The 15102-nt window shown below is 47.4% G+C and overlaps 1 protein-coding gene and 1 non-coding gene across 6 annotated transcripts in view; both read right to left on the bottom strand.

The window, feature by feature from the left end:
* The window catches only part of KANSL1L (KAT8 regulatory NSL complex subunit 1 like), a 177012-nt gene that overhangs the window by 54921 nt on the left and 106989 nt on the right, over positions 1–15102 (bottom strand). For all 5 annotated transcript variants that reach the window (XM_063933096.1, XM_063933095.1, XM_063933094.1 and 2 more), the window contains exons 5-9: positions 14103–14221; positions 13766–13946; positions 3386–3530; positions 2850–2966; positions 2631–2726 (exon numbers count right to left, since the gene is read on the bottom strand). In XM_063933096.1, the coding sequence (XP_063789166.1) occupies positions 2631–2726; positions 2850–2966; positions 3386–3530; positions 13766–13946; positions 14103–14221 (658 nt within the window). The remainder of the gene's footprint in view (positions 1–2630; positions 2727–2849; positions 2967–3385; positions 3531–13765; positions 13947–14102; positions 14222–15102) is intronic.
* Positions 7770–7888, bottom strand: LOC134947324 (5S ribosomal RNA). Its single transcript, XR_010182541.1, has one exon. It is a non-coding gene; the product is annotated as a 5S ribosomal RNA (ribosomal RNA).

Genomic DNA, 15102 nt, shown 5'->3' with positions numbered 1-15102 from the left:
ACATCGTCCTCATACATGTCGACACACACGTACCGACACACAGCACACACACAGGGAATGCTCTGATAGAGGACAGGACCTACTAGCCCTTTGGAGAGACAGAGGGAGAGTTTGCCAGCACACACCAAAAACGCTATAATTATATAGGGACAACCTTATATAAGTGTTTTCCCTTATAGCATCTTTTTTATATATTTCTAACGCCAAATTAGTGCCCCCCCTCTCTGTTTTAACCCTGTTTCTGTAGTGCAGTGCAGGGGAGAGCCTGGGAGCCTTCCCTCCAGCCTTTCTGTGAGGGAAAATGGCGCTGTGTGCTGAGGAGATAGGCCCCGCCCCTTTTTCGGCGGCCTCGTCTCCCGCTCTTAACGGATTCTGGCAGGGGTTAAATATCTCCATATAGCCCCCGGAGGCTATATGTGAGGTATTTTTAGCCAAAAATAGGTTTTCATTGCCTCCCAGGGCGCCCCCCTTCCAGCGCCCTGCACCCTCAGTGACTGCCGTGTGAAGTGTGCTGAGAGGAAATGGCGCACAGCTGCAGTGCTGTGCGCTACCTTAAGAAGACTGAGGAGTCTTCATGCCGCCGATTCTGGACCTTCTTCTTGTTTCAGCATCTGCAAGGGGGCCGGCGGCGAGGCTCCGGTGACCATCCAGGCTGTACCTGTGATCGTCCCTCTGGAGCTAATGTCCAGTAGCCAAAGAAGCCAATCCATCCTGCACGCAGGTGAGTTCACTTCTTCTCCCCTAAGTCCCTCGTTGCAGTGATCCTGTTGCCAGCAGGACTCACTGTAAAATAAAAAAACCTAAGCTAAACTTTTCTAAGCAGCTCTTTAGGAGAGCCACCTAGATTGCACCCTTCTCGGCCGGGCACAAAAATCTAACTGAGGCTTGGAGGAGGGTCATAGGGGGAGGAGCCAGTGCACACCACCTGATCCTAAAGCATTACTTTTTGTGCCCTGTCTCCTGCGGAGCCGCTATTCCCCATGGTCCTTTCAGGAACCCCAGCATCCACTAGGACGATAGAGAAATAATAAACCTAACAAAAGTCTTTTTCCGAGAAACTCAGGAGAGCTCCTCAGTGTGTGACCAGTCTCTCTGGGCACAGATTCTAAACTGGAGTCTGGAGGAGGAGCATAGAGGGAGGAGCCAGTTCACACCCATTTAAAGTCTTAAAGTGCCCATGTCTCCTGCGGATCCCGTCTATACCCCCATGGTTCTTGAAGCATCTCCAGCATCCTGGACGTATGAGAAATAATAATTACTACATTTTATTTATAAAAGCGCCACAAGTGGTCCACAGCGCCACACATCTGGCAACAGGAAGACAGTACAGGGTACACAGAACATTACAGTACGCAGAACATAAACAGTGCAGAAGTAACAATTAGCACCACAATTCTCAGTACACAATACTGCCAGGAAGCAAAGTGAGCGAGGGAGTAATTGGAGAAGGGTAGAACCGGTCTCCTACAGTGACGGCACAACTAGCAGGAGTACTGGAAGAGATGAACAGCGATGAGTTAGAGGTATCCCGAGCTAAACAGCCAAATAGGGGGGAATTCAATTGTGCGCGAGGTTTAGACCGCAAAAAAAAACTTTTGAACCTTTCGCCCAATTTTGGATTACCGCGGGGGTTTCAGCTTTGGAAACCCAGTGGTGTGTGAAAAAAAAGCTGGTGAAGGCCGTCAGTGAAGCGCTAGAGTAGAGGGCTGTGAGAACAGGAGGGAGGAGCACCTAGAACAATGCCTTTGTTACAAAAATAAAAAAGAATCCTCAATATCCCGGGGGCTGCAGCCGCAGCTGGACACAAGACCTCTGTAAAATATCCATAGTAAACTCACCCCTCTGGTGCCAGTATCGCCCCATATGTTCCTGTCTTCAGGCTACACTGCAGATGGGTGAGTAACTAATAGAACTGCTGTAATTAGACCCTGGGCGAGATGTAAAGCGGCACTGTTCTGCATTGCAAATGATTGCCCAAGACGTCCAAGACCAGACGGCATCCCGCACCTCCGGCCATCTCGGACCCTACTACATCTCGCCCCAAGAGAGGACTCCAGCACTAGCTATAGCTTTGAATGAAATAATCTAACACAGAGGCTCCCAAACTGGGGGGGGGGGGGGTCTATTTACTAAGCCTTGGATGGAGAGATAAAGTGTTTGGAGATAAAGTACCAGCCAATCAGCTCCTAACTGTCATGTTACAGGCTGTGTTTAAAAAATGACAGCTAGGAGTTGATTGGCTGGTACTTTATCTCCATCTACTTTACCTCCATCCAGGGCTTAGTAAATAGACTCCTGGATCCTCAAGGCACCCTAGCGGCCCAGGTTTTACGGACAACCATGCTTGGGCGCAGGTGAATTCATTAGTACTTCAGTCAATTTAACAATCTGTGCACAGGCATGGATAGCCTTAAAACCTGGACTGGTAGGCTGCCTTGAGAACAGAAGAGTTTGGGATCCACTGGTCTTACATGTCAGCCTGCCCATGCAGTAAGTACTCCAGGCAGCGCAGCCTGCGGGATATGGGGTCCCAATCCAATTGCCTAAGTTATCAATAACCTAGGTAAAGTGTGATATAGGACAGATGTGGCAGGATGGCAGGAGATGGTTTTCCACTATTCTGATCTTACCGGCTTCCGCCGCGCTTGCGTGTCTTCTTTCTCGGCTGCGTGTTTCATAACAAGGCCTGAAGCGGCCTGTGCGTTCCTTGCTCCAGGGTGCAGTTGCTATAATCAAACGGAGATCAACTTTAAAATGCAGCAAAAGCAATTAGTCTAAACCAACATCTGGGAGGACAGCTGGGTACCTTTTATATAGCAAGGATTTAAAATAAACACCGCTAAACATACCACGGGAGGGGCGTCGGTCGGCCTCATGTTTAGTGCATAGTGCGCTGTCCAGTACATCTCCTTTAATATCTTCATTATTATTCAGCAAAGCCTCAAGACGCAAGTACAGCGGCAGATCTAGGAACAGAAAGGGAGATGCAGATACAGTATTTATTATTACCCGTTATTTATATAGCGCACACATATTCCGCAGCGCTGTACAGAGAATATTTGGCCATTCACATCAGTCCCTGCACCAGTGGAGCTTACACTCTATATTCCCTGCCACATGTACACACAGACACATTCGCGCTAGGGTTAATTTTTGGTGGGAGACAATTAACCGACCAGTATATTTTTGGAAAGTGGGAGGAAACTGAAGTACCCAGTGGAAACCCACGCAAATACGGGGAGACTATACAAACTCCACACAGTTAGGGCCATGGTGGGAATCGAACCCAGGACCTCAGTGCTGTGAGGCAGTAATTGTAACCATTACACCATACAATATCCACAAAAAGGATGCCACTGAGTTAGGAATCAGCGTTTCTGCTTACCGGAGAGGAATGACAAGACAGGGTGGAAGTGTGGGTCTATCTCGCAGACATTCTGCCGCTTGTCACAACTGATCCAGGTAGAGCTGTGGTTTGCGGTTTGCTGTGATTCATTGCAACCATATACAGCTCTGGATGAGTGTACAGCCTGCAGCAACAAGATCACAACCCATGTGAGCTTCAAGGAGACATGGAATGAACACAATTATGTGGCCTGAACAAAATAAAAATATGGTGTTTAAATTAGATGCAACATTTCAAAATATCCTCAGAGGGTGCAATTAACTTTGCAGCAGCAGAGTATATTTATGCAAACTAAAAAAAAAAACAAATAAACAGTATAAATAAATATCAGGATTTTGGTACTTACCGATAAATCCCTTTCTCCGATTCCACAGGGGCCACTGGAGTGTAGTTACAATGGGGAGATAGTAGGTGGTATTGGTAGCTGGCACTTTAAAAATTCTCACACTGTGGCTAGCTCCTCCCCTACTATCTCCCCTCCAAGCCAGTCTACGTTAAACTGTGCCCGAGGAGAGCTGTAATAAACAAACCGTAAGGTAGAGGAGGTTAACGACGCCCTGTAAACCAGGCGAACACAAACTAAACCTGGAACAGAACCTGACAAAAAACCAGGCTAGCCTGAACCCAACAAGCAGTCATATGGTGATCTGCAATCGTTAATCAAACAAAAATCAGGAGAAACAGCGCTGGGCGGGCGTCCAGTGGCCCCTGTGGAATCGGAGAAAGGGATTTATCGGTAAGTACCAAAATCCTGATTTCTCCTTCATCCACTAGGGGCCACTGGAGTGTAGTTACAATGGGGACGTCCCAGAGCTCCCAAAAAACGGGTGGGAAAGCGCTGAGAGTCCTGTAAAAACTGCTCGGCCAAACAGTGATGCAGAGGCCGTAAAAGTGTCAAACTTGTAGAATTTGACAAAACGAATGTCGGTTTGACCAAGTAGCCGCCCGACAAAATATTCATGGAGACCCCGCGGGCGGCTGCCCACGAAGGTCTTACAATGCGCGTAAAGCGCGCTGAAATGGAAAACGGAGGTTCCCTAGTAACCGCCAAGAAGACTGTCTGATGATCAGATGTATCCAACTGTCCAGCATATGCTGGGGCCCCGGCTATTTAGTACGGGAGCATCGTCCAGAGCAAAGAAGAAAAAACACTTCATCGAATAGCCTGAGACCTCTGTAGAGAGAGTTGACGAGCCCTGACAACATTCAGAGAGGATTGAAAACCACTAGTGTCAGATTTATATGAAAAATGGACCTCCCCTCTGGAAGAAACGACCGCTGAGGCCGAAGCCGAGCCCGGGGAGTTGCCAATAGAGTACTCCCTGAACAAGAGGCCGAACTTACGGCCGCTAGGCTAATCTCATTTGGAAGAAAAGCGAAAAAGGCAGAGACCTAAAATTCCGGTCAGTGTGGTTTGAAGCGCAGCGGAGCAAAAAACCTCCCAGAGAAACCAAAGATGGATGGTAACTGGAAGAAGGGGGAAAAAACCCCTTTTATCTTCATTATGTTCCATAAAGTTTTCCCAAAGTGGCAAAAGCGAGAAGAGGTAATAGACTTCTGAAATCGGAGCCCAGTAGGCCTAACCGAACTAGGGAACTCCTCCCTTCTGAGGTCTCGTGAACAGTCACACGGGTAACCGAAACCAGTGTAAAATTGAACAAGGAGAAAAAAGGAGCCTGTTGAAGTAGACAGTCCAGTCGAGGTAGGAGCCAAGGCTCCTCTACTGACAACAGGCGTATCTGTATCTTCAAGTCATGCGTGGCCCAACCAGCGCCACCGAGAGGACTAGCACGCATAATCCCCTCCTGTGTTACTGAACATGAAGTAGAAATAGAAAAGGAGGCAGGATAGAATAACCAGAAAACTCCCCGGAGCCCTGAGGGCCTCCACGGCTACTGCCGTCCGAGAGTAATAAAGGGTTAAAGAGTCAGTCAGAACGCCCTGAGGTCGATCCGAAATCTCCGCCCACAGCGGACCAGCTGACAAAACTCCGGGGCATGTTCCCTCACCCAGGAGTCTGACCTGGTGGCTTGATCTGGAAACAAGATTGTTGTCCCCCGTTCCGAGAGGAATGGAGGCGACCACTCATTACGTCGCAACTTGACTGAAGAAATAGAGTCTCTGGTGCCGAGGAATGAAAAAACCTCTGACGGACCGTGTTGAGAAACGTCTATGCGGAGCATAAATTGGATCTGTGTCGAATCAGAAGCTCGTGGATCCTCCGGATATTCAGAAGCCACCTAATGTACAGAGTGGGATAGTAGCAGTAAATTGTCCCATTAGGGAACCAACGTCACCCACTGCCCTTGAAAAAGAGTTATTCTGTTATCTTCCTAAACTCTGTGGGAGCGGAAGAGAGAAGAGTAAAGGACTTACAGTGAAAATGAGAATCCTGTTAAGGGGGAATCTGAGAAAAGCCTGTCCAACGGAAATCAGTAAACAGGCATCTCTGAAGACAAGGGACACGTAAAACTCCCTTTCTTGTTTAAACTAGCAATCACAGACTAAAAGGATTGTAAGGCCAGAATATGCCTGTCCGAGCCACTTGGCTTCGGAACGTGAAAAGAAAACAAAGGCCTGAGAACTGTCCTAATTCAAATGATATGTGAAAAACAGGGATCAACACCCTTTGCGGTTAGAAACCTATGGAGCGCAGCCTGCAGTATGACTCTCTTGTCATCGTAAATCAGCCGACCTATGCCGAGGGACTCCTGAGACGGTTGTAACCGCCCAAGCCTTCTCCCATCGACCTGCGCCTACCCTGGGACCCTGCAGGTGTAATGGGTGTATAGGATGACATAAAATCAGACTGGACTGAGGATGTTGAACCTCTGCTTCAGCCTTTTTACCCTGAGAACCCCTGGCGACGAAGATATCACCCGTGTGGAGTCAAAAACCTGAAAGGGCACGAAAAAATCTAAAGGGAAGACCAGTAAAGGTCTGTCTTGGAGCTGGGGCAGTAGTAGGAGAAATCAAAGTGGACCTACCTCCATTGGTTCAAGAAATCCTGCAGAAAGTTCCTTCCCCAGAACCATCTGCCCCGTAGGATTTCATGTTTACTTGTCACTGTCGCAGCCCCAGAGGTCGTCGGGTTAAGACAGCCCAAGCGAAGATGCAGGGTCCGAGTCTGTAGACATGGAGACCTCCAAGGAACATAAAGCAGAATCGTGATTCTGACCTGTATCAAAGTATCAATTGATCCTGATGCGAAGCATCCTGTAACCTAGAGGACAATTGTTCCCCAACCTACCTGCTCCGGATACGGTAGAACCATGCTGCCGCATATGTCGATGGATCCCTGAGCAAGGTTGCCTCAGGAAAACGGCGGCTTGATGGACCGGCGATACACCGAGGTGTATACCCTAGAGAGGTTCTGATACCATCTCCTGCCATCTGCGGGGAAAAGATAGGAAAACAAACCTTGTTTGATACCTGATATTGTGTATTCGGGTGTCTGTCGGCCGCCTACCGGAGCCTGCCCAGCTCATCCGAAACTGAACCAGTCGCTGTCATTTTCGTCAATGGCGTGGAACCCTGATGGACTTGACGTGTCCTCCTCCTTTACCTGCAGTATCAGATGAACTGCTGTATTATGTACCTGTATATTCTGAGACACTGGTTCAGATCCACAGAAAACAGACATCAGTAATGCATGGAATGTTAGCAAAGTTTCTTTTTGGAAAGGTGTGTTTGGTCCCGCTGTGATTTGATCCTGTGACCTTGGAAACCAAAGTCCAAGGACTTACCTGATGAGCTATTGTCTGGTTAATAGTGACATTACCTGCATCATTGATCAAACAGGGGTGTGCAGGTGCGTGGAGGGCGAAGCAGATGGCTCCGCCGCATACTTCACACCTAAGAGGGAATTCTTCGACTATCCCAGGAGAGACAAACGAAAGGAGAAAAGGTGGGTTAAATAAACAGAGCCCTACGTAAGGTCTGCACTATAATGTGTAGTGACCGATACGATTAAAATAAACTTTCTGGAGCAGCGGAGACCTGAACCAGCAACGCTGCGCTGTGGGACAGGAGTCTTAGCCCTAGGCTATAGAAGTTCTCCTTAAAGTTTTGTTTGGATTCAAACCCCTGTTCAGATACCCGCTACTAGCGTACTGAGCCGCAGCGCTATTTGTCTGATGCCTTACACGCATTCCACAATTACAAATAGCATTAGTAACTAGTGACAACAAGGAATAATAAAGGGAAGGCAACACCCCGCCCTGTATTTAGTGTACCGCTAATTAAGGTGCACCAGATGTTTCTCTGAGGTTCCGCTGGCTTTTCAAAATGGTGACCAGCCTGTGAGAAAGATGGGGGAAAATGTTATGTGCAAGATGTTGTTATTAGAAAACATTGCGGAAGTAGCCTACAGCACCTGGTATTCCCAGGCGGTCTCCCATCCAAGTACTAACCGGGCCTGACCCTGCTTAGTTTCCGAGATCAGACGAGATCGGGCGTGTTCAGGGTGGTGTGGCCGTAGGCTTTTATCCCCTATATCTGGTATTTTATGGATTTATCTATATACATACCTACACGCACTTAAATATATATATCTATATATATACATGCACAAACATAACTATATATGTATATATACACACACACCGTAGGTAAATAAATACTGCACAGTAGATCCTTTTAATTATTATTGAGCTGAGTCCCAGCTACTGTAATAGAACAGGTTCCCTGATTTGCAAGTAGGAAAATGCTGGGTAGAGGACTCTACTGCAGGAGGAATGTATCTATATTTCAGCAGCCTGAAGTATCGAAAAGTTACAAATCCCAGAGCTGTTGCCTAGCGACGGGGAGACCTGGGAGCCCGCTGAGTAAAGCGGGTTAACTGTTAATATACCTGGGACTTTATTTGTATTTGTCTCTGAGTATGCAAGATTAGCCCACTGGGCTATAGGAGACACTGCAAATATGAAGCCAGGTCTGTGCAGGGAGGAAATGGCCGCCAGAGTGAAACTCCTCTGGGCTATGCGATAAAATCTATATAGTGGATAACTGGATTAGTGCTGAGCCACTCTGACTATATCACATTCTCCTCAGCACCATGTGCATTAAACTCACATAAATGCCTATTACACTATAACAGTGGCCGGGGAGCGGAGAATGCTGAGCCCGCTGTACAGAGCAGGAGTTAGCTCCGCCCCCCGGCTATGGCGCCTTATTGCAAAACTAAGCGGGAAGCGAGCTGTACCCTCCGCTGGGCCTGCGAGTCACCGCCGGGGAGCGCTGAGCGCTGAGCCCGCTATACAGCGCTAGTAGAGCCCTGCATCTGCTAGCCGCCGCCGGGGAGTGTTGCGCTGAACAGAGCGCGAGTCGCCGCCTGGGAGCAGGGAGCGCTGAGCTCGCTCTACAGAGCGGGACTTAGCTCCGCCCCCTCCGTACAAGGCGCCAAATTTAAACATTGCTTTGCGCTCGAGCGGGATCCCTGTGCCGGCTGTGAGTCGCGCTGAGTGGGGATCTGTGCGGGGGGTGCGGGGAGCTGGGGGAGCAGAGGGTTATCAGAATGACACACACCCGTTTTTCAGTCAGGGTTGTATAAACACATACTCAGCCTCCCCCAATCATCCTGTCTGTTTCTCCATGAGGAGGACAGGTAAGGATACAATAAAGTACATTACAGCCCCAGAGAGCCCTTCTGGAGTGGGTTGTACAACAATAAACAGATTGCTCTAAAAACATACATAGCCACCACAAATAAAGTATACTTCACTCACCACTGTGTTCTTGGTGGATCGGCCCCGACACACGCTGCACGCAGCGGCGTCCAGCCGGAATCTTCTGTGGTGGGGTGGTCCCGACACAAGCCGCACGCAGCGGTGTCCGACCATTTTTGATACTCACCGCTGCCATGCTGCCGGAATCTTCTGCTGGATGGAGTGGCCGCGACACGCGCCGCACGCAGCGGTGTCCGCCAACTCAGGAGAGCTCAGTGTCTCCCTCAGCCGGGGCCCATCCCTAGCCGCACGCAGCTGCGATGGGACCCCGCCGGCAGCTCCCACGGTGCAGACTGGCAGTGGCAGAGCTGCCAGTCTGTGAGTGTGTGTAAGAAAAATAAAATAATAAAGAAAAAAGAAGAAAATTCTTCAGCTAAACCCAAGTGAACCAGCTACCTCGGGCACTTAACTAAGACTGGCTTGGAGGGGAGATAGTAGGGGAGGAGCTAGCCACAGTGTGAGAATTTTTAAAGTGCCAGCTACCAATACCACCTACTATCTCCCCATTGTAACTACACTCCAGTGGCCCCTAGTGGATGAAGGAGAAAAACAGAGAGTCATTGTACAGGCAGAGTGTAAGAAATTAGGCTCAAGGTGGCAAATCGGCATTCATTACTGAAGACAATGCTGTGCAGGAATTTGCTCTGAATGGCAAAGAATTAATAAAACAGGCCAAGTACAGTATAACTTTGTAGGGTGAATGCGGGATAGCTGGCAGTGACGCTACATTCCTCACATTCACAGTCTGGTCCAAGCAGGCAGCAGCTTACAGACGACAGGGCCACCTGCCTATACACAGGATAAAATCAGGAGACTGCCGGAGAACACACACTAACAGCATGGATAGGGAAATAACAGATGAAGAGATCCGCCGTCCCACGTTTCCCAAGTAGAATCACATTGCATCCCTTCACCTTTTATTTTACTGATGTCTCCGTTGATTTTCACCGACACATACCATATAAAAACAGAGTTAATGGCTGCAGACAGGAGTTCAGTATTACGTTTAATTCATTTCTGGGATTCTTTTTGGGTACACGGACCACGGGGTATAGAGACTGGTCCAGGAGTTAGGCAATGAATCTGAAACATGCACAATTTCATCATCCCCTGGCACAAGCCCCAGAGAAGGGAACAATACACACAAAAGAACAAAAACAAACAAACAAAAAAACTTGTACAATTTGGAAACTACATAATCTGTAATAATAAACATATAATAAGAGCGTTAAAGCGGGAATCCTCCCCAATGGAAGCAGAGAAAGAGATTTTATGTAAGTACAAATACTCTGTATTCTCTTTCATCAAAATGTGGGACACCGGGAACCAGAGCGGCTGTCTAAATTACAGACTACAAACCTTCCCATCCAACACTAACCTCTTTTGGTGCAAACACATTAAACTATTGCAACCAAACGGAATAACAAGCAGGTATCTGACATACACAGCTGTTATAAAGAGGCATGGCACCGCACCGCCCAAGAGATCTGGCAGAATGAACCCTAGGAGACGCTATTCCTGTACAAATGTATGATGAATATCTATATATTATATTAATATGTAGAACAGTACTAATCCTTCTGCCAATAGCCTGTTTAGTCACTGGCCAGCGCCTCTTTTCTGCATTATATATGATACACAGAGCATTCGCTTCCCTGAAGTCCTATCTAGGTAGAGCCTGTGGGCTCAGACCATATCCAACCAAGAGAAAGACCCATCTTCTTGTATACTCTTCCATAAAGATGGAATGAGAATGTCCTGGTACAGGTGACATTCAGATAAAACCTTAGTTGAAAAGAGGGCTTTGTGCACGGGACAGAACAGTCTTCATAAACAATTGGATAGGAAGACCTACAGATGTATCCTCATTCCCCTGAGCTCTAGGCGCTTCAAACAGCCTCTCTTCCTGAGACAGGGTCATTAGCCGCGGAAAGAGTCCCTTTTTTTTTACACTTGTGTCTTATTTGCACTGCAAGAAAGGAAGCATCAAAACTACACTTCTAGCATACACAAACCACTGGGGCGTGCGGTACTTGCATGTCTGTGGGCCTAATTCAGACCTGGTCACATGCAGGCATTTTTTTGCACTGCTGCGACCTGGTAATCGCCGCCTACAGGGGAGGGGGTAAGCGCATCGCAGGGGTGCGAACGGCTGTGCAGAGAGCTGCACAAACTGCTCAGACCAGGACTTACTCAGCTGCTGCGACGATCTGGGCCGCTGGTGACGTCAGGAACCCTCCTCCGGAACGGGTGGACACGCCTGCGTTTTTTCCAACACTCCCAGGATACGGTGTTTTGCCGCCCAGGAATGCCTTCTGCCTGTCAATCTTCTTGTGACTGGCCCTGCGATCGCTTTCGTTGTAGAGACCGTCGCCAGACAGTGATGTGCCTGCGTATGCGTTGTTCTGAATGACCCCCAGTGTACGATTAGGTAACAAATCTATGTAAAAAGGGTCCCGATACAAGTGGCCACAGTTATTTCTCCCCCACAGGCCGCTATGCCGAATCTGTGACTTGTACATAGGATGTACCAATTGCTTTGCGACCGAGCGTCTCTGGTACACTGGGGAAGATGTATTAAGAATGGAGAAGTGATAAAGAAGTGATAAGTGGAAGGTGATAATGCACCACTGTAATTTTTAAAACCCATAATGATTGGCTGGTGCGTTATCACCTTCCACTTATCACTTCTTTATCACTTCTCCAGATTTAATACATTGGCCTCACTGTGAGTAGCTTTGTGCATGGCTATAGCGTGACTAAGAAGCAATATTTTGTGAAAAAGTACGCTATACTAACAAGAGTCGGAGCACCTCAGTCACACTGTAAGGTGTAAAGTCACTAGGTGTATGAGGACCATCTGTACTCCAGCAGAGGTTCTCAAATGAGGTCCTCAAGGCACCCCAACAGTCCAGGTTTTAAGTTTATGCATGCTTGGCCACAGGTGACTTAATTAGCACCTCAGTCAATGTGATTTGAACCATCTGTGCTGAACCACGGATATACCTAAAACCTGGCCTTGAGGACCTCTGCTCTACAGCAACCCACGTTCTGAAACTCTTCTAGAAGATATTGCCAAAACATAGCCTTTCAGGTGAAGAACAGAAAGCTGAAAGACAGCCAGGACCAAATTAAGGTCCTACTGAGCTATCGAGGGAACAAAGATCAGGCTGCACATGCAATACCTATAAAAAGGTCTAAAACTCCGACAGAGACGCTGGCTTTCTTTGAAAATAAATTGACAGGACTGTGTACCATTAAGGCAGAGATTCCCAAACTTGGTCTTCAAGCAGAGTCCAAGTTTTAAGGATATCTACACTTGAGCAAACGATGCGACAACTCCAGGCCTGTGATTATGAACCTCTTGCACCTTCCCTATGCCCACAAAAAAGCCTTTGCTAATGAAGGTGTCTCTTTTTTGGGGCCCAGGAAGGTTTCCTCACTTTTTCATGCACTTCTCCCAGGTCGCACTTTGCAGAAATTTCGCACATCCTCTCCGCAACTACCGCAAACTGCCATTTTTAAGTGGATCTGGCATTACCTGGGTGCACACATTGTGAGTTTAATGATGTGAGTTTGCTTTTGCATTGAGCCCTAGCAGTGCATGTTGTTGTTAAATTCTTGCTTGATCACAGGTGTACTAATTTCGGACTGACACATTTAAAAAAAAAACAAGAAAAAACAAAAAAAAACAGGTGGTTCAAATGATTTCACTTGTGGTTCTTTGAGGAGACCTGGAAAATATACACTGTTGGTGTGTTCCGAGGACTGGATTTGAGAAGCACTGGTTTAGACCATCCTGCAAAAGAGATATAAGGCAGGCCAATCTAAAGGATGAGGTAGGAAACCTCTTCTTCTAGAACCAAGAAATATAGAAATTCTCTACTATATTGTAGTTTCTGCCAGTGATAGGATTCCAAGGGGTCAATTCATGAAGCAGTGAATAGTGTGGAGAAGTGAGCCTTCGTACAATTGTATAGTATGCAAATTATAAATGTTACTATAATGCTGATTGGTTGCCATGGGCAACTTCTCCACTGGCTCACTTCTCCACACTTTTCACTGCTTCATGAATAAACCCCCTAGCCTTAAACATGGCTTCAATCATGTTGTCCAAGAGACCTTCAGCTTTAAGAATTGTGGCTTCAATAGTCAACACAACTCAGCTATATCCTAACAAAGAAAAAGGATGCATTGCCTATAGCAACCAATCAGATTCTAGTTATCATATACAGGCTGTACTAGATAAATGATAGCTAGAATCTAATTGGTTGGTATTGGACAACACCTCTACTTGTCCTGTTTAGAAGGTTTGATAAATCTCCCCATCTGACTTAGAGAAAACCACCAGAATAGACCTACAGCCATCTTTGGGGTGTCTGTATACCACAAGCTTCTGGAGCTGGCTGGCTGACGCCACTAGCATGAGCAGAACATCCTCTCTATCTTCTCGAGACCCATCGTTGGAAAAGGGACTGACGTGGCATTCACCAGTAACACCACCCATTCAACACCCATTAATTTGTATATGGTACATGTTGCTCTGCTGTAGCTTTATATATAATGTCAGAGAATGATTTCCAAACTGTAAAATATATAATATGGCTCTATAATTTATATCTACAAGCCTCACCAAATGTATAGGCGTGTAGCCCGGGCCCAGCCTATATAGGTTCCGTTTGTAACACAGCCGCAGAGGTCTGGTGCGGGCTGAGCTTCTCCCGAGAACGGTGGAGGCTTTGGCACGGATCCGCTTCCTGTTTTTTACTGGTTGCTGCTTGCAAAATCCATTACGGTTTGGGGCTCCTGACGTTCTAAAAGGAAGCAAACCCTTGAGCCATGACTGAAAGGAAGAGTGTTTACAAAGTTTACATGTGCCACGTTAGTCCTGGAGACGCAATCGTTGTATTATTTTCCTGTTCACCAAGTAGAATGCAATCTCACTCAGCCATGTAGTCGCTTGGCCTTACCCATAAGGGACTCCGGTAGCCGGCTTGTCACGTGTGAAGGGTTTGACTGGCAGTGTAGGAGACAGGCGGTTGGGGTCTGCTGTGATCAGGCTACTAACCATTTCAGTCAGCTGAGCACTCTGCAAAACAAGACAAAGGATGGAAGATAGAGTGCACAGTACTATCAGTTATTTATATCGCGCACGCAGATTCTGTAGCTATATACAGAGAAAATTTGGCCACTCCCATCAGTCCCTGTCTCAGTGGAGCTTGCAATCTATATTTCCTAGTGTTCATGCTAGGCAGTTTTAGCCCTGCCCGATTTTTAAGGGCAAAACCCGCTCTGCCCTTTCTGCGGCGCCCTGCTAAAACTGCCGCCCGCTTTCTGCCCTCACAGCTGTGTAAAGATGCCGCCCACGCCCCCTTTTAGTACCTGCAATGCCCCCGCCCCCTATTTTGAGTGGCCGCGCCCCCTTTTCGCCGCGTGGGCACGCTAGTGCCACTCTCGGCGCCCTGCCCGGATTCTAGAGTGAACACTATTTCCTACCACATGTACATACACACACACACACACAACCACACCCACACCCACATACATACATGCATACATACTAGGTTTATTTTTTTTCTTGGGGGCAAATTAACATAACTGCATATTTTTGGAGTGTGGGAGGAAACCCACGCAGGCACGGGGGAGAATACACAAACTCGGCACAATTACATCCGTGGTGGGACTCAAACCCACAACCTCAGTGCCCACAATACTAGAATTAACATTGCATTGTATTTCCCATTGTGAAGAAATGTAACCTTGTACGCTTACAGTCTATTGGAAATGGATTCAAGCCATAACAACCAATGACAAGCCATCACCCATATTTTCCTGCGATATAATCAGGTTTATAACGGTTAATAAAGGCCTGGCCCGGCAGAGTATACAGCCACGCAACCATACCATATATTGTGACTTGTACAGTAATTGCAGCCAGCGTCATCACAGGGAACCAGTGCGCAATGTGTT

The sequence above is a fragment of the Pseudophryne corroboree genome, chromosome 7, assembly GCF_028390025.1.
Source record: "Pseudophryne corroboree isolate aPseCor3 chromosome 7, aPseCor3.hap2, whole genome shotgun sequence".
Classification (NCBI taxonomy): Eukaryota; Metazoa; Chordata; class Amphibia; order Anura; family Myobatrachidae; genus Pseudophryne; species Pseudophryne corroboree.
This window is presented reverse-complemented; position numbering and strand designations above follow the sequence as displayed.